This window comes from Gossypium arboreum, chromosome 5 (genome assembly GCF_025698485.1).
Source record: "Gossypium arboreum isolate Shixiya-1 chromosome 5, ASM2569848v2, whole genome shotgun sequence".
Taxonomy (NCBI): Eukaryota; Viridiplantae; Streptophyta; class Magnoliopsida; order Malvales; family Malvaceae; genus Gossypium; species Gossypium arboreum.
The window spans coordinates 4067525-4088201 of record NC_069074.1 but is presented as its reverse complement, the minus strand read 5'-3'; the positions used below and the strand labels follow the sequence as shown (position 1 = coordinate 4088201).

Sequence of the window (20677 nt, the reverse complement as noted above, 5' to 3'; positions counted from 1 at the left end):
TATTATTTCCACATATTACTCATAAAAAAACCAGTTAAAAGATTTAATGACTGTCGTTAATTTGTATTAAGATTGAAATTTCGAAACTCAAAAAATAGAGTGACTATGAATGATCTAATTAGAGAACATGGACTAAATCTATAACTTTAAGCATAATATAAAACTAATGGCATTTAACCAAATATATTTAACTACTACCATTTAATTAAGACTAAAATTTAAAAATTAAAAAACACAGATTAAAATCGATGAAATTAAAATACAAGTATTAAATACATAACTAAAAGCAAAATTTGAAAATTTTAAATCTACTATGATTTTAGTAGTCTATCATGTTTTCTATGAAAGTTGTGATGGTGTGTTTAGTTTTAGTTTCTTTTATCTGTTCGTTTAGTTTTAGTGCATTTATTTTTTACTTTTGCAATGATGACGAAAAAGGTCGGGAATTCATTTCGTGTATCATCTATGCGGAAGGGGTTTTTAAAAGCCATTCTCATTTCATGTCAGTTGATCGAAATTTACTGTTAGCATAGTTTGATTGCGATGAGGATAATACTATTCATAAACATTATTAAATTTTGATTATAATTATTTTTTGGTACAATAATTCCTTCCAATTTATAAATAGAAAAATAATCGTAATTTATTTTAATGTCAATCAAATCAAAATTTAAATAACAATTTAAAATGAATTTTGATATTAAATAGGTGATAAAATTCCACTTCATCTTCATTTTATATTTTCTGCCTAACTTTGTTTTATATTTTATTAAACTATTTGTTATCGTATTAATCTATGACTTATGCTAACCTGTGTTTTTTAGGGTTTTTTAAAGTTAAATTATTAATCATATTTTACATGTAATTGTCATAAATTATATCATCATTTTTAATGCATATACACAACCATTTTAAATTGTTTAAGAATTATACATCATGACAAATTAAAATTTAAGTATAACAAACATAATCATCTATTACCATCATTAATGTCATAGTTTGAACTATGCATCATTTTACAAATGATAGTTAACGTTAAATAAACTATTGCTTTTATTCGCCTTTTGATTTTGTAATATTCACGAGTGAAATCTACAGCTGAAATAATACATTTGTTTCAATTGAATTTCGAAGGAATTGATTAAATTTTTAGGATAAATCTCAAAATTATACTTTTAATTTAATTTAATGTGTAATTGTATACATGAATTTTAATTTGGTGTAATTATATATATGCAACTCTAATTGTGGTTCAAATATATACTTAAAATTTTACTTTTGATTTAATCATGCACATTTAAAAAATAAATACATTAATTTATTTTTATATTGGATAAATATAATTATTTATGTATGTAATATATAAACATGAAATAATATTATATAAATAATTATGTTAATAATTTATAAAAATTAGATCAAATTAAAATTTTATATATAAAACTATATAAAATCAAAATTTATGTATAGAACTACATATTAAACCATAATTTATATAAAATTTTGAAATTTATCCTATTTTTATTTCACACTTTAATTATTAGTGTTAAATCTCTATTGATAAAAAAATGAGTTACGAAGAAAAAAGTCTATGCTTCTTGCCATTCTTAACGACCATTCTTTGGTTAATTAACTAGCAAAATAGCAAGTAATTTCCAAGAAATGGCCACAAATACTACCGAAAAAAGAAAAATTAATGTTTTAAAATTAAATTGGATTGATTTGATGCAATAAAATTGATTAATTTACAAATTGATATAAGTCAATTAAACTGGCAATTGAATATAATTTTAATTTATTTAATTTAAATCGAAAGAATTAATTACGAACAATTCAACTATAAATTCGTTTAAAAAACTTTGTAATTAACTATTACAAATGAGCACAAATAGTATAGAAACCTCTTTACGACACGTGTTGAATTTCCAGTGAGCTACACCGCTACACCAAACGACAATCTGAAACTTATGCCATAGGAACATATCCGATCCGAAATGAAAAACGAAAACAAAAAGCGCTGGCTTGAAAAAAAGGTCAAAAGACAAGGCAACAACAACACAGTGGCAAGAGAAAGTAAATAAAACAAGGAAACCGAGGCTAAAACAGTAAAACCAAAGATGGCGTGCTTTAACGGCATTAAAAAAAAAAGGGAAGCTCGATAAAAAGTGCCACCCTGTATGACAGTCTCCCTACTCCCTATTTCTTCTATAAAATTTTCCCTTATTTGCAAATGAAGCGAAGAAAGAGCAAAGAAAATATTGGAAGGAAGAGGAAGGATTAAAAGGATTGGATTGGAGAGACAAGCTCGTCAGACTGGAAGCTGACCACCATTGATCACGCACACAGCTACAAATAATATATTAGTCTTCTCTTTACCATGGTATAAAAGAGAGAGAGAGATTCATCGAGATTTGCGCCAGTGCAAAAGGAGAGAGAAAAGATCTTTTGATTTCATTCAGCGGATCATGTTGATTTTAATAGCAATTTAGACCCCAAAAAAGAATTCTGATTTTAAAGGCGAAGGCGGCGAGAATTTATTGATATGATGTAGCTGATATAAACAGCTCCATCATTCATACACATGACCCCTTACACCAAAGCTTTTTAGCTCGTCTCTTTTACTCTCTCATCTTTCTTCTAACTTGATAGCTTTGTTTCTTGCTTTCTTCTTCTATTTAGAAGCTTCATAGTATTGTCTCTTCTCTCTCTCTCTCTTACGCCACACTTTTGTTTTGCTTCTTCTTTTCCTTTATTTGTCTTCGGCTTCGGATTTTGGACCATTTGGTTTGGTTAGTGAATTTTGTATAAGCGTCATCAATGTTATCATAAAGTGGGGGAAACTGGGAAAATGGGCTGAGAACAGCGTACGTGTTCGATTAAAGGTTGAAGGGGATAACGAAGCAGGGGCTGTTGGCATTCCTCGTCTTAGTCAAATGTTTATTAATGCTCTCTCCTTGGCTTCTTGCTGTCTCGTTTGCATGTTTTCTTTTTTAGAATTCTAGTGTAGTGAAAAAGATAGATATTTATATTTTTTCTTTCCATATTCTTTGAAAGCCTAAAATTTCTTTTTGAACCTCGGTTTCTGGTCTGGTTTGGATTTTACTCTTGTTCAGCTGAGAGAGAAAGAAAGAAGGAAATTTTTCCGTTGGTACATGGTATCATTCATGTATGGGCATCTTACAACCACAAGGAACTTAGGCGTCGCTTCTTGAGTTTGTTTCAAGAGTGTTCACCTGTCGTTTCTTCTCCTCTCTAAAGTTTATTTTCGAGAAAAAAAAGAACAAAATGAAGTTTATGAAGCTTGGCTCGAAACCTGACACCTTCCAAGCTGATGGCAAATGCATCCGGTAAGAAAGGTTTCACTACCAGCATTCTTTTCTTTGCAAAATTCCAATATAATCTTTTTGATGTTTTTGAGCTTTTCTTAACATTCTTCTATCAGGGTTTGGTTTTGTTTCGCCTCTCATTTTTGTTTTCCGTTATGCTGTCTGCTCCTGACATGTTTTAACTATCGGAGTTGGTGTTATCCCTCTGTTGCTTATGTCTTGCATAATAGTCCGTACGGTTTATGAGCTGCAAGTTCATCAACTCTAGTTTTTATGGATTTTTTTTACTGAATATGTATACCTTATTATATTTTGTTTTATTAGTCTTCTGTGTGCTCTTACTGTAAATTATGTTATGATTGTTCTTTTTAAAAAAAATATAGCTTTAAAAAAAGATAACTTTTTGCGGTTAATCATACCATCGGGGAAAAGTCATAACTTTAACATGTAAACTTTCTTTTCTTTTCCTCTTGATTTTGCTTTGTCTTGGTGACAGATTAACCACATGGGTGGTTTTCATTACAATTATTTTCCTTTTCATTGTTTGGTTTTAGTGGGGGGAAGGGGACTGAAGAGTGAAAAAGGAGATGAGTATCTGGGAGTGGTCCAACTGTTGAACCCCATGAGTTGGGGGTCCAAATGTGGGAAAGGCATATTGGGGGGGGGGGGTGCAGGCCTTCAATCATCGTGTTGTATGAAATCTCTTGTTGTAAACAATAGCATATTTCACCTAACATTCGGGCATTTCCCAGATCTCCCAACAAGGAACGAGCTTGTATTTTACATCATAACATTTCCAAAAGTCTCTTCCCCTGAAAGCAACTTGTCATAAACGAATCACGGAATCATTGTGTTGCTAAGGGCATATCCAGTAGGAGTGATATAGTCTTGAGTGCTCTGGATACATTCTTTGAATAGCGGATTTAATAAGATCCCAGTAAATGGTTTCTTCCATTATGGTTAGTGTTTAACCCCCAAGATCTTTCTATGGATTAGCGATTGTGGAACAAATAAAAATTATTTTCAGACTTCTAGTATGGCTGGAGTACAGTGGTCGTAACTCGTAAGTAATCAGTTTGTGCAATAGTTAAATAGTAAATTACAGAAATCATAAAACCTCATTTAATCCTTAATAATAAGGTCAAATGGCGTCTAAATTTTGAAACTTTCAATCCTGCATTGGATGTAGTTTCTTTTGTATGTTTTTTGTTGTTCTTTTTGTTATTTAGCTTGAAGTTTTCTTATATTTGGGATTAAACAGAGAATATTTGTTGATGCAGGTATGTCATATCTGATTTGGCAACAGATGTCACCATCATTGTTGGTGAAGTGAAATTTCACCTTCACAAGGTATGCTCAATCTCTTCAAATTTTTAATGCTTCTTTATGTGCATGTATGTGTAAATTATGAATTTCTATCCTAACTTTGGTGCTTTGGGCCATGTTGGTTTTTTTTATATTCATTCCATTAGAAGTTAAGAAATTTTATATGTATTTCTTCAATCAGCTATTCAACTGGCTTTTATTTCTTCCAGAAAAAGGTATGCTCTGCCTGTGGTGAGCACCTATTTTTCTCTTAATTGTTAATTATGGTTGAGGTCATAATGTCTCTTTGCAGTTTCCTCTAATGTCTAAGAGCAATCGATTGCAAAAGCTAGTTCTGAAGGCTAGTGAAGAGAACTCTGATGAAATTGATATGGTTGATTTTCCTGGAGGACCAAAAGCTTTTGAAATTTGTGCGAAATTCTGCTATGGAATGACCGTTACTTTAAATGCTTACAATGTTGTGGCTGCTCGTTGTGCGGCTGAATACTTAGAGATGACCGAGGATGTTGATCGAGGTAACCTGATTTTCAAAATTGAAGTATTCATCAACTCTAGCATATTACGTAGCTGGAAAGATTCCATCATTGTTCTACAAACCACCAAGTCTCTTCTACCATGGTCTGAAAACCTGAAGATTGTTGGAAGGTGCATTGATTCCATTGCATCTAAAACCTCTGTGGATCCTGCAAACGTCACTTGGTCCTACACGTATAACCGGAAGTTATTGGCCCCTGAAATAATAGTCAAGGGTGGTATGAAATACCAAGAGAAGATTGAATCTGTTCCAAAAGATTGGTGGGTTGAAGACGTATGTGAGCTAGAGATTTTTCTGTACAAACGAGTCATGACTGCTGTGAAATCAAAGGGAAGAATGGATGGTGCAATCATCGGTGAGGCACTCAAAACTTACGCTGTCAGATGGTTGCCAGATTCTGTTGATGCCTTGATTTCTGATGTACATTCCTGGAGAAACAAATTACTGGTGGAAACAATTGTATGCTTATTGCCTTCAGATAAGGGTGTGAGTTGTTCATGTAGTTTCTTGCTGAAGCTGTTGAAAGTTGCCATTTTGGTTGGGGTGGATGATTCAGCGAGGGAAGATTTAATGAATAGGATAAGTTTAAAGTTGCATGAAGCTTCTGTCAAGGATTTATTAATCCCAGCACGGTCTCCTCAAACAACCATTTATGATGTTGGGATGGTGCATTCTATTGTGAATCAGTGTATGATCAATAAGAAGTGCAGTCAAGATTTGGATCTTGGAAAGAATGATGTGGGATGTACTGATTTTGTTCTAGGGCATGGATCATTGTTGAGTGTTGGTAAAGTGATTGATGGGTATCTTGAAGAAATTGCACGAGATCCGAATCTCTCCCTTGCCAGTTTCATTGACTTGGCTCGGTCTATCCCTGAGTTTGCTAGACCGGTTCATGATGGACTCTATAAAGCCATTGACATGTACCTCAAGGTAGGCTTTTGAATTATGGATGCCAGTTCCATTGATCTTCCAGACTTTAGGATTATATATTATCCCATTTCATAAGCTCAAATCTGTTGCTGCTCTGGCAGTACATGGTATGACTTGTGTGCGAAGGATGAACTATCCCATTGAAATTTTGTTTATTTATAAATGTCCTTAGTACATTGTAATGTATGTGATTTGGTTATTTGTAATATGCCTGGTTATTACCATCTGCAGGAGCATCTGAGCTTGACGAAGGCTGAAAGAAAGGAACTGTGTAGCCTGATGGATGTGAAGAAGTTGACAATGGATGCGTCAATGCATGCTGCACAGAACGATAGACTCCCACTTCGGGTTGTAGTTCAAGTTCTCTTCTTTGAACAGGTTAGAGCTTCAGCAGGAGTTCAATCACTTAAAAACAATCCCCGCGATGCTTCCCGTTCCACTACGAACACCGAGGAAGAATGGGAAAAAACTGCAGCTGAAGATTGCAACTCCATCAAGAAACAGATGAATCAGACCAAGATAAAAGAGAGTGAATTCCCCAAAAATGGTAAATTTTTGAAGAAGGATAGCAGAAACAGTAAAAGTGGGATGCAGCTGCTGCCATCTCGATCAAGAAGAATATTTGACAAGTTGTGGGTTGTGGGAAAAGGGCATGGGGAGAACAAAAGTTCCGAGACCTCTGGAAGTTCGCAAAGCCCGACCTCGATGGTTCCAGGGGATACGAAGTCCGCGGCTTCATCTGCCAAACACAGGAGGCATTCTATTTCGTAGACAAGGACGATTCAGAAACTATTACTAGTGTAAAAAAAGGTTGTAGTTTATGATGGCCGATGGGGGTGGTTGTCATGTTTGAAGTATTCTAAAATGTTGGTCAGCTGGGGGAAAAATAATAATGTAATATCAGTTTTTTGGGTCCTTCTCTTACGAAAATCTTCTATCTAATTGTATGATCATCCATTATGGTATCAAGCGGACTACATTTTTAGTGAAACTTAATAGCCTTTTACCTAATTGTCCAGGGAGACAATTTCTGTTTATACTTTTGTCCCATTGTTTGGCACCGCGGTCTTGGGTTATTTGTTTGTGTGTAATACTCGAGACCCAATAATTGGATGGGGATGAAAAGGCCGTGGCCCGAGCAATTGGTAAATGGCACAATTATTTTCGTAAGCTTTTGGATTAGGTTTTTTTCTTTCTTATATACAATCCTATTAAATAATTCGGAATTCATGCCCGTTACTCTGTGGGCTTTAAAATGTACGGAGCTCATCTTTGGGCCAGAAAAACCCTGACAGTTTGACTAAAAGTAGTCGATAGCCGAACCGAACGGCTACGATGAATTCTTGATACAAAAACCACAGTGACGCTGGACATCATTTAAGGGAAACACTGTGTGGGAGGCGAGGCGAGGCGAGGCGAGGCCAGCTAGCAAAGGCGAAAAAGCTTCGTTCTCCTAAAGAAACGTCAAAAGTGAAAGCAAGCGAGATAGAGAGGGCAAAGCAAAGATGCAGAGAGTGAAGGCTGTATTAAAAGCTAGGCATTCATTTCAAAGACTTGGGATCCTCTATCATCAAAGATGTTTCTCTGCTCAGCCCAACTATGCTCTATATGGTGATTTCGAGGAGCAGGTCTTTGAAGATAATTGTCTGCTTTCTGGGTTTTTATTTTTCTTCTGTATGTCATAACTTTTTAGTCAATTTTTTTGGGTGATCTTCCCGTGATTCGTGTGTAAAGTATGTTTTTGTGCTTAAATTTGTTGTTTTTCAGCAAAAAATGGAAAACCAAAATGCTTTTCTTTTAATTAAAAAAAAAGATTGCTTATTTGTGCGTGAAATGTTTCAGGTTTTAGTGGAAGGAAGAGCTAAATCAAGAGCAGCCATTCTCAACAGACCTTCTGCTCTCAATGCACTTACCGCCTCGATGGTTTAATTTTGCCCTCTCTCCTTTTGGTTCTAATTTTAAAGTTGATAACTTCAACTTCTCCTCTTGACCCATATGTTGAAGTAGCTAATAGATGTAAGACCTTTTTTTTTTTTAAATTTCATAGGCAGCTCGGCTGAAGAGATTGTATGAATCATGGGAAGAAAACCCTGATATTGGTTTTGTCTTAATGAAGGTATCATATTGCATGGTTAGGTTTACAACACTCATTTACACGAACAAACATGTCGTTTGTTTTTTCAGATATTCCTGTCAATGGAATTTCTTCATGTCCTGACATTTCAGTTTTTATCTTCATTGGCGTCTGAGTTGTTGTCTTGAATTTACTGAAGGGCAATGGCAGGGCTTTCTGTTCTGGGGTTGATACTGTTGCTCCCCATCGCTTACTTAATGAAGGTTAGTCAGCTATCAATGTCGTTTAGTTATTTGATTAGTCAATTTAGAGCTTTCCAGTTTGAGAAAGCAATTCAATAATGACATCTTAACTATGATATCCATCATGACCAATTTGAATTTTGAAATCAGAACTTCTTTGGCCAAGGATTTTACAAACATGATTATGGCATGTTCCTAGCCATGTTTTGTTGACACTTGACACATTATTATCACATGCAATGCAATTTCTTTTTTATTAAGTTACTTTATAGCTGGCATAACTGGAGTTTGTGATTCATGTTTCACCTGATTAAACTTTGTGCAGGGAAAGTTTATGAATGTAAAAGGTTTTTTGAGACGCTATATAAGTTTGTATATCTACAAGGAACATATTTGAAGCCGCATGTGAGAGTTCGACCTTAAGTGATTGATGTCTTTGTGAACTGCTTCTGAGTTTCTTTGGTAACCGCAAATGAGGTTTCTGACTATAATCACTGACCATATATACAGGTGGCAATCTTGGATGGAATAACAATGGGGTGTGGAGGTGGAATTTCTTTGCCAGGGATGTTTAGATTAGTGACTGATAAAACTGTATGTGGTCCCACAACATTATAAAGAAATTTTATGTTAGAATTTGTGCGTTGTCCAAATTATCGTTAATGTATCCGTCTTGCTTCTTATGAGTGGCATACACATGATATGTGGGGATTGAACTTCTATGCCCGTGCAATAAGAATGTTTTTTTCCTTTCCTTGTAGAATGAGGATTGATAATGGGGCAAACAGTTCTCTCCCTTTGCCCTCCTTTTTAACCTTTCCGTGATTGCCTTTCCTTACCTTTGGTTAACATTTTCAGGTTTTTTCTCATCCAGAGACTCAACTGGGGTTCCATCCTGATGCAGGGGCTTCATTTTATCTTTCTCGCCTACCTGGTTACTTAGGTATTGACCTGCCATTTTTTCGATTTTTTCAATGCATAGCTGACTTCATCAATATGTGTGACTTATTTGTATACTTTTCTAGTTATTAAAATATAAGAATTTTTTCATTTCTCCAGATTACTTGCTTGCATATCTTGGCCACATATTCCAGTTTATTTTAACAATACATGTTTTTTTTTTCCTGCAGGGGAATATTTAGCTCTAACAGGAGACAAGCTTAATGGTGTTGAAATGATTGCCTGTGGCCTTGCTACCCACTATTGCTTAAATGCTGTTTGTTTTTTCTTGTGCTTCTTATTTTGTGCTTTTCCTCCTTTCCTCTTTTCTCAACTTATTTGAACAAACTGCCCCTATAGAGGCTTGCTTGGATTGAAGAACGTCTTGGCAACTTGATGAATGATGATCCAGCTGTCATAGATTCTTCTCTTGCACAATATGGTGACCTTGTTTATCCTGATAGGAGCAGCATTCTTCGCAGGTAACCTCTTTTTTTTGTGGTTATTGTAGAACTTAGAAACAGATTTTATATCTCGACTGCTTAATTTTATTTGTAAGAATCATTGTTTTTCCTGATAGATTTTGTCTTCTCTTATCTTGTGTTTTTGTTTCAGGATTGAGACAATTGATAAATGTTTCAGCCATGACACTGTTGAGGAAATTATTGATTCTCTGGTAAGCATAATTATATGCAGATGTGTGTGCATGTGCATGTAGGCCCTCGCCTACATTTTCCAAGTGAATGGGGTGTGTTCCTGGGCAGTCAGTTAAAGACTTTGATATCTCAGGAAAATGAAGCAGCTGGAGCTTATGATGATTGGTGCAAGACAGTGCTGAGAAAAATGAAAGAAGCCTCACCATTGAGCTTGAAAGTTACTCTAAGATCCGTAGGTTAACAATGTCCAAGTGCTTTAAATACCATATTCACTATCAATGGCTTATGTCAGTTACTTTTTTGCTAGATACGAGAAGGTAGATTTCAATCACTTGATCAGTGTCTGGCACGTGAATATCGGATTTCCCTTGCCTGGATCTCCAAATCGGTCTCTAATGATTTCACTGAGGTATGGGCTGTTCTTGTTCACGTAGAGAGCACTTCCTGAATCACTTTTCTTGTCAATGTAATCGGACTGTCTCTACAGGGTGTTCGGGCTAGGTTAGTGGACAAGGATTTTGCTCCCAAGGTACTCTCTTTTCTGACCCCATTGTCTGTGTTCATGTACTTTTATACTAGTACATAATCGAAAGGCCTACATTAAAGTAAAACGGGATTTTAATCCCACCATCCATTCATATAATCTTACTCCTATGATTTTTGTATCTAACAAATTCACAGTGGTACCCCGCAAGCCTGGAAGAGGTTAGTAAAGACATGGTTGAGTACTACTTTACGCCACTTGGGGAATTAGAGCCTGAACTGGTGCTGCCAACTTCACTAAGAGAACCTTACATCTAAAGAAGATCTCTTTGTAGGGGAAGCTATCAGATTTTGGTAGCAGACAATTTTTGGTTGATCAGTTCTTTTCATTTATGGAAATAACATCCCATATTTTTATGGTGTTATCAGTTATACATAGAACTTTAGTAGGAACGCAGAGATTAGAAAGAGTTGTTTTGTTTGTGATTTTTCAAGACCAGATCTTGTTCCGTATGTTTTTATGGAGAACTGATTCAAAACGGCTTGAGGGTGTTGTGAAAAGATGCGTGCACATATTACATTGGAGTAGAACTAGACATAATAATCAAAGCAGAATTTGACAGAATACATTTAATTCTGAATTATAATTGTGAACCCTTGACTGGAACTGATACATAACCAAGGTTTCAGTCAAGGCGATGGAGGAGGTACTGGACTTCAACATCCTTTGTTAGGGGAATGACCCAGTCTCCATAGAATCTGGAAACAACAGCTGGATCCAGCTTGTACTTCCCTTTATTCTCATCACTATCATCACCCACCTTCACTTCCTGCCCAAATATCCTTGCCTTCTTCGCCACCCTCTTCTTTACTGCTTTTTCCACAGCCGGAGCCGTCAATAAATCCATCAGAGTTTTTTTATCCTAAAATTCCATTTTCACCAAAAAAAAGTATACTACTGATTTCATATATGCATCATTGGTGGCATAATAGCTATGAAATGAAAGTACCCGAGCACGAATTGCAGGTTCATAATGCTTCCATTCATCTCTGAATTTGACTTCAGCCACAAGTTTTCCGTAATGTATTCTTCTAGATAGGACCTGAAGGGAATAACAACATATTTTAGTGTCACTGCCTCCATATCATCAGAGAGATAAAAAAGAGAACATTGCGGGAGATTCTTACCTGTAAGCACTCAAGATCACGTGCAGCTGTTGAGGCATAGTTTCCGTCATCACCGGAAGAGACAAACAATGGAAGCAGCTTGTTGAAATATAAATCCCATATCTTCTTATTTACGTTAACGGACACTGCTGCAGGATTCAAAACCTGTGGTCTTGGGATCAGGTTTAATTTTAATTGAATTTGCTTCCGGTATTAAAGAAATCCGGAAAAAGAACGCGCCGGTACTAGGCTTGAAAGAATAAATTATTACCCGAGAGTACTTGTGAGGTGGAACCTGCGACGGTGGTAAATCATCTGGGAAGAATGGATGTTCCTCGGGATTTTCATATCTACCGGCCTATAACACGTTCATATATAGGTTGGATTTCTACTCAATCTCTAAACAAGTTCCATTATCCATAATTCCATTGCCATGGTTTCTACCAAATTAGCAGTGCGTACACGAGCTGGACCATGACTTGATTATTTGATTGATTAAAAAGTAGAATAAATAATTAAATTGATATTTTAATAAGGTATTCTAAAATAATTAGGAGGCCTACTGTAAACATGGTTTATTTACAAATATAGAGCTTTAAAATCTTTCGAGAAGACTGCCCGGCCTGCCCCTTCACTTGGCCTCTGCAAACATTATTGGGATAATTGAAAGATGAAAAGAATATACCTTAGCTTGGACGGCCTCTGTTTGTTTAACAACCAACTCAACCAAAGAACCGTAAGAGCCGGGCATTGAAAAGTAGGAAGGGTCGTAGGTTGGAGCATTTAAAGGAAACCTGGCTCTCTCTATCGGACTCTGCTTTTACCATTTCGACTTCACTAATCGAACATGTCCAACGCAAGAGAATTAACACAATTACCACTGACACATCCATCTTTGGTCAAAAGGAGGAAGAACCCAAATATTAATAGATGGTAATGCGTTGGCAAATAATTGTTTTCTCTCCCTTTTTTCCTCTTAATTATCCGAAGATTTTTCTGAAATTAATAGCTCTCACTCATCAATACCAACCAACTATTTCTCCCATGACCAGGAGTAATTGAAGCCACGACAAGTCAACGACAGCCCAAAAGTTTGAGACGCACATCTACATTCATATATAATCACCTTTAAGAAAGACGTGCAAGTTATAGGCTGATGGGTTCGGGCTTAGCATGGTTGTAAGATACTGTTTTCATATCTGTCATATCTTCTTCCAACCAGAAAAGGCAACGGACAGCGATATGGTTAGTAACCTTGTGTAGTTGCCATCACTACATAAAATCTTATCAACAATTGGGATTTCTAATTTTATATTCCCTCAATAAAGATGTTTCGGCTTGGATAAGTTGCAACGAAACATCTCCTCCCTTAGATAGCTATAACAAAATCTGTAATCTAAAAGCAAAGGAAGGAGTACTCTGTAATATTACATGTATAGAACCAACCAGTTTTATATGATAAGCGATCCATTGACGAACTATATATATTTCCCTTGAATCCGTGTATTCATTTCTCACTTGTTATTACATTTTCAAACCAATCATCTAAATATTGAGAAGCAACTCATATTTAAAACCCACCAATTACACCTAATACATGATGGGGATCAGCTGCATTACAATCCTTTTTTTCTCACTTCAGTTGGTGAGCATGTCGAACGTACTGGAAATTTAAGTCCTGAAGGTTGTTTAACATGTTTTAACATAAGATGTGCGGTTTCTTTCCACCAAGAAATCTCTCCTTCCTTTTCACGGAGCTCTTGCCTTGCGGTTTCCAAAGCAGTTTCTAGCTCTCTTATCTGTTGTTCCTGCCTTGTTTCCAGTAATTCATGCAACTTCCTCTCCAGTTCATATGGAGGAACCCCGCCATGTGAGTCCGGACGGTCTTCTTCCTCTGCCTCAATTGTAGGGTCGATTACTTCAGCATTATAGCTTCTCACTGAAGTGGTGTTAACAGTGTTCTCCTGTGTATGGTTGCACACAACATCATTTAACGTATCTGGGGAATTTGTAACGATTTCAAATTCTAACCTAAATGTTCTATATAAACTACTAACATGACTTATTATCTAAACGTGTTTCTTTATCATTCTTTGAATAGCAACAACAAAATGTTCAAGTCTGAAACAAAATTAAGAATTTCCAAGTTTTCTCCGTACCTTGATGTTTTTCTCAGGTGGGATTGTGGAGGATTTTCCTGAATCCAAATGGAGAAGTAAACGTTCTAACTCAACTTCAAGTTCTGCTTCAAGTCTATCCATTCCTTCTAAACAATCGTCTTTTGGTGCATCATCACAATTCAACGACTGATCAAACAATACTTTATTTGATGTAAGGTTGCTGTTAAAACCCAAACTTTCATCGACCCCATCCCCATCATTTGATTCAAGATTCTTACAAACTAGTATGTCTGTATTTAGCAGTCCCTCTTTAACATTTTGAAGAACATTCTCCATTTGGATCTTCAATTCCTTCATCTTTTGAAGTTCATTTTTACTCTCAGCAATAAGATGGAGCAAACAACACCCTACTCCCACATTAAAGTTAGATTCCTTCCCACATATTTCTGCTTCTTTAAATAAATAAAAAACATTAGAATTTGAAATTTCAAAAGCCAAAATATAAAAAATAGGGAAATTTATATTGTTACCGGATGAGAAATCAGGAGCGTCGGTTTCGTGATCAGGCGGCGCAACGTCATCTTCCTTACTTTCGTCACCAATAACCCTCTTCGCCACCTTCCCACGCTTAAGAGCAGAGAGCAAGCGAGCAGCGATACGGCGCGAACCGTCCATGAGAAGGAGGCTGTCTTCTTCGTGATCTTGAAGTAAAAGCACGTCGGCGATGCGTAAAGGAGGCGAAGGTTTGGATTTAGAGAAAGGAGACAAAAGCAGGGGCTTTAACTTAAACACCATTCGCATTGGCTTGAGATCAAATTTCTGGGCTGAAGAAGGAAAATGAAAAGAGACAGCGGAAATAAAAATCAAAAGTAAAAGAGAGTGAAGGGTGACTGATTTGGAGGGAATGGAAAGTTTTTGATTTTGGGCTTTTCTTATAAAAATTATAATGAATTTAAAATAGCTTTAAATTAAAATAACATAATATGTTTCACTTTTTTTATTATTGACTTTTGAAAAATATGTATTTATAAAAATCAAAAAATTATTGATGAAATAATTTATTAGTAACAATTGGTGACGAGAATAAAGGAGCGGATAAATGGGTAGTGGCGATTGCACGATCATGAATGATAAGAATATAAAATTAAGAAATGGAGGAAGCTGTGGCTTTAGTTGGGCCTTATTTCGGTTGTCATTAATTCATAAATTTCTGTCTTATACTACTATCTTAAATACTAACAAGCATCCAATCATGCAGCTACTGGGGCCATACTCAAACACAAACATTTATGTTTCTTTTTAATGTTGAGAATATACCTAAAATAAATTATTCAAAAATTTAATTAAATGTGGATCAATTTATAAAGAATATTTTTAATAGTTGGATTTAAAATATTTTAATTTCATGTATTTTTGTTTGAGATATTTGCAAATTTATTCAATGTGGTACCATTTATGTAATTTTAAATTTATTGATAGTTGACCTATAATTATTTTTTAAAAATTTTAAAAGTTTAGAATCTATATAATAATTCAAATTTTACAATTATCGAAAAATGTATTTTCAGGTTTCGTTTCGAAAAATGAATTAAGTAAATATTTTTAAATATTTACGAAGTTAATTGTGAGGTTAATTAGGTATAAGGATTAAATTGAATAAAATGTGAATATTTAATTATAGAATAAAGGAAATTTAAGGGACTAAATGAGCAATTAAGCCATGAGTGATAAATGTGTGATAATAGTGAAATACATGTGGAATAGTTATATACATATATTAGTAATTATTATTGTTTACTTATTATTTAAGTAAATATTATTGTATTAATATTATTTTATATTAATTAAATAGAGTAAATAAATAAATTAAATTGTGACAATTGCATGGTAATAATAATTTATATGTGTACAAATATTATACATACAATTGTAATACATATATATTTACTTATTATTTAAGAATAATATTATATATTATTATAATATTTTAATAATAAAACAAATAAAAAGAAACAAGATAATAAGAAAGAACAGAATATGAAACGAAACAGAGAAGGAAAATTGGGGAAAGAAAAAGAAAGGGAAATTAGGGATTTCAAGGTTCCAAGTTTAAGTGGTAAGTTAATTTGGTCAATTTTCTTGTAATTTTGATGTTTTTGGAATCTTAGAGATAAATACTATAATGAACCGAAAGTTATGGTATCGAAAATTGAGTCTTGAGTACTGTTTCCGTGAAATTAATTCATGAATATTTATTAGAAATATTTATGAATTATAGTTGAATGGTTATTTAGTGTTTAATTAAGTGAAGTAGCTTGAATTTAGTTTAAAGGACTAAATTGCATACGGTATAAAAGTTTAATTATAGATTAAAGATTAGTAAAGGGACTAATCTAGCAATTAGACCCTAAGTGCCATGTGTGTGAATGTATGATATAACATGTGTAATAGTTGGTAAAGATATTAAATGTTTAAAGTAGTTTTTCTTATAGATTAAGTTATTTTATTAGAATAATATTATATTATTAATATTATTATATTGAATATAGATTTATGAGTAAGTTAAAAGAAAGAAAGATAGAAAGAGTTACAGAGAGCAAACTTGAGAAAGAAAGAAAGAAAGAAAGAAATAGAAAAGGGAAATTTGAGGATTAAGGCCCTAAAGCTTGATTGGTAAGATGTTTTAGCTTATTTTCTTATAATTTTTATGTTTATGGATGCTTAATTCAAAGTTCTACGTGTATGAGGTTAAAATGAAGAAAAATAAAAATTTTTAAATATTGATTTAGTTTAATAAATTGAGGTTTTATGGGTTAAATTGCTAGAAATTGAAGTTAGAAGTGAAAATTGAGTGATTTATTAAAAGAATTCTAAGTTAGGTTTAAATAGGGATTAAGTTGAATAGAGCTCAAAATTTATGTTTTATAATGAATTTTATGAGTTAGAAATTTTAATGAGTTGATTAAAAGAGAATATGAAGCTTAAGTTAAAGAAAAAGATTAGTAATGGAAAAGGACTAAACTGGATTTTTGTAAAAGTTTGATAGAAAGTGAAAATGTGTTTTATGAATTAGTATATTGATGATTTTTAATTGTATGATTGTTAGTAGCAAACGTAGCACCGGATACGTCATCAAAGAAGGGAAAAGAGAAAGTAAACGAAGATATCGATTAAATTCGATAAATAGTGGTTTGTATTTCTATAAACCGAGCTTAATCGTTATTGCTATATTTGATATTTATATTGTATGAAAATGTGAATAAGGTAAGTATTTTTACCATATTGAAATGAATGTGATTTTGAATACCCTATTAACAGTGTTGGGCCAGTCGGATATAGTTGACATGTCATAGGAATTGAAAGTATTGGGATATTCCGACATTGAGTCGATGAGACACTATGTGTCGACTCATCGTTAAAGTTCGGATTTGTTCCGATGAAGTACTTTGTGTACTATAATGTTAAAGTTCGGATTTGTTCGATGAAGCACTATGTGCTTATCCCGGAGTGTGGGTTGGATCCGTGTATTCGTTAGTGTCCGAGTTATGTTAATAAGGGTAAATAAAGTAAAGATTATTAAAGTCTTGATTGATATTGAATAATAGCAATAATGTGTTTGAATTACCATGTTTTAAAGTTGATTAAGCTATTGTTTATAGAAATATCACTGAGAGTATTCTCAGCGTCACGGTTTGTTTCCGTGCATAGGCTAGGTATGAAAGTATAAGGACTCAAAGATACAAGCCGATCCCGAACTCAATTTGGTGAAGTTTCTATCTTTTGGAAAATGGCATTGTACCTAGGATGTCTTTTGGTCATTTTGAAAGTATCTAAGTTGTTAAGTGATATTTTGGTATGTTTTGTAAATGTTACCAAAACCTTAAGTATGGTATGTTTTGATATGTTAGTGAAGAGTAATAAGAGGAAGTGTTGGTAAATATTGTAGAGAGAAGAAATGAATATGTTATAAACTTAGTTATCAACATTTTATACTAAAACAGATTTGGACAGTAACAGTAGTCTAACTTTGAAAATATACCAAAAATAGTATAAAGTGAATTAATGATGAATAAAATATGTAATTGAAGCTTAATAAATCTATTTTTATATGGAAGAAACAAAATAAGTAAAAGAGTTGTATTTTATGAGATATTTACGTTTTGATGAAACAAGGTTAGAGCAATTTCTGGATTCCCTATTTTGACTTTAGAAATTCACCATAAATTGTGTATTAAGAATTAGGACTCAAACTTTATATGTATGGATTCCTTATTGAGTCTATTTTTAATTGAAACAAATGGCATAGTCATTGGATTTCTATACAGGAAGAAATTTGATTCGTTGTGCACAAGGGTCAGAGTAGCCGAACCCCGAAATAGGGGAGAATTTTTCTAATAAACTGTACTAATTGGCCTGACCAAAAATTCTAGAAAAAAATTAGTCAGTAGATATATGAGTCTAGTTTCAGGAAAAATTTACGGAATTGGATTTCGAGTTTCGTAACTCGAGATATGATTTTTTTAGCGACCGTGACGCAGATGGATAGTTTACTACGAAAACTGTTTAAGTGCTAAGATAAGTTTTGTAATGTCTCCTGCTTGACTCCGGCAACGGTCTCGGGTAGTGGGACGTTACAAATACTACTTGTTTTAAGTGGAAATTTTGAAAGTTATTAGATTTCTAAATATTGTTCGTGTTGAATAAATTGAAGAATTAGGGGTTAAATTGATAGAATTTCAAGTTAGAAGTGAAATAAGAATTGAGTTGTAAAATAAATCATAAGTTTTTAATAGTAGGGACTAAATTGAAAGAATTTCAAAATTATGATTTTATGGTCAAATTAGAGAGTTTAAATTAGTCTAAAGTGGAAATTGATTGAAAATGTTGAGCTAAATGTGAAGAATAAAAGCTAGTCTCGGTTTAGTGACTAAATTAGAATTTAGACAAAAGTTGAATAAAAATTTGGAATATTCAATGTGAAATTGAATGGTAGTGTATTGATAATTTTTAATTATTTCAATTTCCGTAGCTAACGTTGCCCCTGAAAACCTCGGCTAAGAAAGGAAAAGGCAAAGTCAACGAGGGTTAGCTCAGAAATTACGGTTTGTATTTCTGTAATTCGAATTTAATTATTAATTGTTATATTTTAATTTAAATGTTTATGGTAAGAAAATTAAGGTAAGTGTAGTATATTTATATTGAATTGAGTGTTTGTGAAATTATGATTTATGTGATATTTGAGCATTGGTATTGAATTTAAATTGAATTGATATTTAATTCAATTTTAATTATTAATTGTTATATTCGGTTTATGTGTTATTGTAAGTAATTAAGGTAAGTATTAGTAATTGTTATTGAATTGAATTAATATAGATATATGTGATTGATGTGAAAATTGATTATTGGATATATGTTATATTTGAAAAGTATATTGATTGAGAATGTGATGAAATTAATATAAATATGTGATTATTATGAAATTTTGAATATTTGTTATTGAAAAGTAAAGTGAATTGTATTGAATTGAGAATGTATGTGATTAACTGAAATCTGTATTGATTGAAAAATTGAAAGTAAATTGAATACCCTATTAACAATGTCGGACTAAGTTGGATATAGTTGGCATGTCATAGGATTGGAAGTGTTCAGGAATACTTCGACCTTGAGTTGATGAGGCACTATAAGTGTCGTACTATTACTTCGACTTCGAATCGACGAGGCACCATGTGTGTCGTATTGCTACTGTTACTTCGGTTTAATCCAATGAGGTACTGAGTACCTTACTGTTATTGTTTACTTCGGCAAAGCCAATGAGGCATTGAGTGTCGTACTGGTTTGTTGGTTGGATCCGTATATCCGTTAATGTCCGAGTAATGTTAATAGGGGTAAATAAAGGGTACTGAATGACTGACTGTTACTGAATGACATTGATAAATTGATTGATATTGAAAATTATTGACTGATATTGAGCTTGGAATAAAACGGATTACCGATTGAAATGTGAATTGTTGAATATTATTTATTGATATTGAACAGTAAATTGAAACATGATTGAATATTATTTACTGATTGGAATAAATGTTTTTTTTGTATGTGTTGAAAAGGTGTTTTTAAGAAATATTCAGGACAACATTTTAATTGTAATAGTTAAGGATGCTAATTATTTAAACCAACTAATGTCATTGATAAAGTAGATGACCAAATTATGTCAAACTAAAATATAGACTAAATCCTAAAATTTTAAAAAGTAGAGTGATCAATACTAAAATTTTACTAGTATCTTATAGGAAAAAAAGAAAAGGAAAGAGGACGTCTGATGACAGAATTGAGGTACTCAATTATGTAAATATATAAAGTATGAAGATTAAATCTTAAATTTGAGTGTAGTATAAGAATTAAAATTGAAATTTAATAATTCTTATGTAATCAAATAAAATAAAGGGACCATAATTGAAATTTAATCATTTATTTTATAATGAAAAAATCCTTAGACAGGTGTCGAAGAAGGAAAGCCTTTTAAAGTTGAATCTTTTAAAGGTTCTAAAGTTCATCTTTTTTTTTTTTTTTTTCGCCGGCTAACAAGACTTCGGGGAGCACATTCCACCCGATTACAAGGGCAGTAGGGCTTTTGCCACCCAATCTGCTTACAGTGACGCCGGAATGCACAGAAGATATAATAATACAAAAGGAGAGGTCTTCCCAATTTGAGTGGATAATGGCCTCATCCTCCCAAGATATTGCGACTGATTCTTGCAAAGCTGTGATCAAATTCAGGCAATCAAAATTAAGGATCACTCATTGTTAACCATTCGAGCTCTCCTCCCAATCGGATGGCATGGGCCTCTGCCGCTAAAGTACCGGGGGTAGGAACTATTA

At 33.5% G+C, this 20677-nt stretch overlaps 4 protein-coding genes across 7 annotated transcripts; 2 read left to right on the top strand and 2 right to left on the bottom strand.

The window, feature by feature from the left end:
- The first annotated feature begins 2026 nt into the window (after window positions 1-2026).
- On the top strand, window positions 2027-7111 carry LOC108470451 (BTB/POZ domain-containing protein NPY1). Its single transcript, XM_017771767.2, has 5 exons — window positions 2027-2935; window positions 3114-3347; window positions 4607-4676; window positions 4945-6120; window positions 6352-7111. The coding sequence occupies exons 2-5, from the start codon at window positions 3286-3288 to the stop codon at window positions 6889-6891; spliced, it is 1848 nt and encodes a 615-aa protein (XP_017627256.1). The 5' UTR covers window positions 2027-2935; window positions 3114-3285; the 3' UTR covers window positions 6892-7111.
- Window positions 7112-7426: 315 nt separating this feature from the next.
- LOC108470419 (3-hydroxyisobutyryl-CoA hydrolase-like protein 2, mitochondrial) lies at window positions 7427-11075 on the top strand. Of its 2 annotated transcripts, none has more exons than XM_017771718.2 (14): window positions 7427-7748; window positions 7963-8043; window positions 8168-8236; window positions 8394-8457; window positions 8762-8841; window positions 8947-9030; window positions 9295-9379; window positions 9567-9652; window positions 9736-9857; window positions 9991-10051; window positions 10165-10263; window positions 10339-10440; window positions 10519-10560; window positions 10713-11075. In XM_017771718.2, exons 1-14 carry the CDS (start codon window positions 7626-7628, stop codon window positions 10830-10832), a joined length of 1218 nt encoding a protein of 405 aa, XP_017627207.1. In that variant the 5' UTR covers window positions 7427-7625; the 3' UTR covers window positions 10833-11075. The 2 variants fall into 2 exon arrangements, with proteins under 2 accessions (XP_017627207.1, XP_017627208.1); XM_017771719.2 differs by having other exon boundaries at window positions 7611-7794.
- On the bottom strand, window positions 10720-12904 carry LOC108470420 (chorismate mutase 2-like). Its single transcript, XM_017771720.2, has 5 exons — window positions 12367-12904; window positions 11953-12039; window positions 11703-11846; window positions 11525-11617; window positions 10720-11437 (listed from the first exon to the last, which is right to left on the bottom strand). Exons 1-5 carry the CDS (start codon window positions 12430-12432, stop codon window positions 11201-11203), a joined length of 627 nt encoding a protein of 208 aa, XP_017627209.1. The 5' UTR covers window positions 12433-12904; the 3' UTR covers window positions 10720-11200.
- Window positions 12905-13130: 226 nt separating this feature from the next.
- On the bottom strand, window positions 13131-14883 carry LOC108472931 (protein POLAR LOCALIZATION DURING ASYMMETRIC DIVISION AND REDISTRIBUTION). Of its 3 annotated transcripts, none has more exons than XM_017774498.2 (3): window positions 14332-14881; window positions 13841-14208; window positions 13131-13645 (listed from the first exon to the last, which is right to left on the bottom strand). In XM_017774498.2, the coding sequence occupies exons 1-3, from the start codon at window positions 14600-14602 to the stop codon at window positions 13298-13300; spliced, it is 987 nt and encodes a 328-aa protein (XP_017629987.1). In that variant the 5' UTR covers window positions 14603-14881; the 3' UTR covers window positions 13131-13297. The 3 variants fall into 3 exon arrangements, with proteins under 3 accessions (XP_017629987.1, XP_017629986.1, XP_052885114.1); XM_017774497.2 differs by having other exon boundaries at window positions 13841-14247; window positions 14332-14880; XM_053029154.1 differs by having other exon boundaries at window positions 13841-14883.
- Window positions 14884-20677: the final 5794 nt, after the last annotated feature.